Source organism: Penaeus chinensis, chromosome 33 (genome assembly GCF_019202785.1).
Source record: "Penaeus chinensis breed Huanghai No. 1 chromosome 33, ASM1920278v2, whole genome shotgun sequence".
Taxonomy (NCBI): Eukaryota; Metazoa; Arthropoda; class Malacostraca; order Decapoda; family Penaeidae; genus Penaeus; species Penaeus chinensis.
In genome coordinates, this window is record NC_061851.1 from 22,626,915 (window position 1) to 22,629,414 (window position 2,500).

General features: G+C 36.2%; 1 protein-coding gene across 2 annotated transcripts in view; it reads left to right on the forward strand.

Moving 5' to 3' along the window:
* The window catches only part of LOC125043335 (zwei Ig domain protein zig-8-like), an 85,545-nt gene that overhangs the window by 83,041 nt on the left and 4 nt on the right, over positions 1-2,500 (forward strand). Inside the window, exon 7 of one of the 2 annotated variants that reach the window (XM_047639417.1) lies at positions 573-2,500. This exon is cut by the window's right edge and continues 4 nt beyond it. In XM_047639417.1, the coding sequence (XP_047495373.1) occupies positions 573-673 (101 nt within the window). In that variant the 3' untranslated portion in view covers positions 674-2,500. The remainder of the gene's footprint in view (positions 1-572) is intronic. The other variant, XM_047639418.1, reaches the window with a different exon arrangement.

The window sequence follows — 2,500 nt, forward strand, 5'->3', positions numbered from 1 at the left end:
TAGACACAAAAATAAAACAACAACAACAATGGAAATAAAAAAAACGTTTTTTTCTGAGGCAATCCATGGTGTGGAAATTTTGTCTGGAAACTTAATTCCGATAATGGTATGTAAATTGCCGTGTTAATTCGATCAAAATTCTACTGCTCTGCTAAGCCCATAATAACTTTTTTTTTTTTTTTTTTTTTTTTTTTTTTTTGCTATTTTTCCATACGGATTATTTAGGATAATCTTTTTCTTTTCATCATTAGCATATTGAGATCATTTATCTGAAGAAATCAATTTACTTCGCTTTCAATATGATTATATAATGATGGATAATAATAACAGATGATGGTAATGGTAATGATAAAAATGGTAGTGATTATGATAATGATGATGATGATGATGATGATGATGATGATGATGATGATGATGATGATACAATAGTACTAAAGATAATAATACTATCCATAACAATTATGATGATAAATAAAATCATTATGACAATACCAATGATAATCATAAAAAACTCACTCTTTTTATGAATCACTATATTCGTAAACTTAGTGCGTACCTGTCTTTCGGCACAGGAGAGCACCCAGCGGCAATGCAGCACGGTGGCCATTCCCCCTATGAAGTCTCCGCTTTTCTCTTGTCCTTCGCCTTTGCTTTCGTCGTGGTATTCAAGTAGGACGTCGAAGGCAGAGCAAGCGTCCTCTTGGCTGGGTTTAAGTGAAGCCTGGGTCTACGTGAAGGCTGGATCTTCGTACATGCTGGGTCTACATAAATGCTGGCTCTACATGGAGGCTAGATTTACATAAATACTGGGTCTACGTGTAGCTGGATCTACATACACGTTGGGTCCACATGAAGGCTGGATCTACATAGATGGTGGGCCTACGTGAAGCTGGATCTACACAAATGCTGGGTCAACATAAATACTGGATCTACATAAATGCTGGCTCTACAGGAAGGTTGAATTTACATCAATGCTGGATCTACATGAAGGCTTGCCCTGTGTGACTTTTTTTGTGTACAGGTCATGTTTAATGAGAAAATTCAAGAATTGATAGATGAACTCGTGGTTCTATTGAATGTTTGGTGGTGGCGTTCAAGTGTGGGAAATTCAAGAAGAAAACTCAAGAATGGATAGATGAACTTATTATTGTTATTATTTATACGTGATTGCCAAATGCTGTACCACCACCGTGATACGAAAAGTGGAAGACAAAACGAAAAAAAAAACAAAAGTTTTGGTGTATGTGTATTTTTCAGGGGCAGGGGGTGGGAGGCACTGCTGTCTCCTCACGATGACGAGAAGGAGATCGTAAGACTTCTTGTGGATCCTTGTGAGATATGGATCCAGCGTCTTCAGTTGAAGATTCCAGCGCAAAACTCAATAAAAAAGGAACGGGAAAATAGAAAGAATGAAGGGAAGAGGGAAATGAATGAATAAAGAAAGGAATGAGGGAAGAGAGAAAGGAAGGAAGGAATAAAGAAAGGAAGGAAGAAAGAGAGAGAGAAAGAGAGAAATGAAGAAAAGGAGAAAACAAGAACTGCATACCACACAGCAAGTCTTATTGAGGTAGAGTCAAAGTGATAACAATTTTGCATTTCATTTTTTCTGTTTCGACTTCAACTCGTTTTGTGTTATGTAGTGCGGGACCCAGCAAATTATACTCGATAGTGAATGCCATAGATAACGTCCTGTGCCAAAGAAAACAAAAGAAAACAACGAGAGAGAGAGACATTAAAAAAAAAAAAAAAAAAATATTTTACATACCTATAAAACCCAGTGGTGGTGTTTCTAATAGCCAAGGTTGGTTTCCCATTAACAAGGGGTGTGTTTTAGAACCTCCTGGTTTTCTCAAAGGACCCGACGTGAAGACAATAGACATGTGGAAATTGTAGATGTGATCTAGAACGTAAATTGCATTCAGTGTAGTAGTGCTAGTACTGATTTTCATACATTTGATTGTACATATATATCTTACATTACAACGGTACACGTATTGCATTATGATTGTACATACGTCTTACATTATGAATCACCAGTTACAAATTAGATGTAATTAATTTCTTTTACACAATTAACGACAAAAAAAGAGAGAAAAAGGCAGCACCACAATAGCTTCACAGGGTTAATGATTAAGATGTATAAACAAAACAGTTCCGTGAAATAATCGTAGAATTTAATTTTCTCTGTATCAAGGTTGATTGTGATTTCGTTATGGAGGAGGCGGGCGTACGAAGAAGACTGGTACGCGACATACCCAAATTATGGCGTAAATTTAGACATGCTTGTGTGTTTGGCTACTAAACATGTGCTTATTGGAGGTAGAGACAACAAAACGTATTTCAGAAACGAAAATAGGAATAACAGTGGAAGAATTATTGCAACTGTGTTATGGAGGTGAATTTGATATATATTGTGGTGAGAATCTGTCAGAATACGATATATACAATGATTTCTCGTAGACAACAAAGAAAATGAATAAGTAAAGAAAGAAAAAAGGGA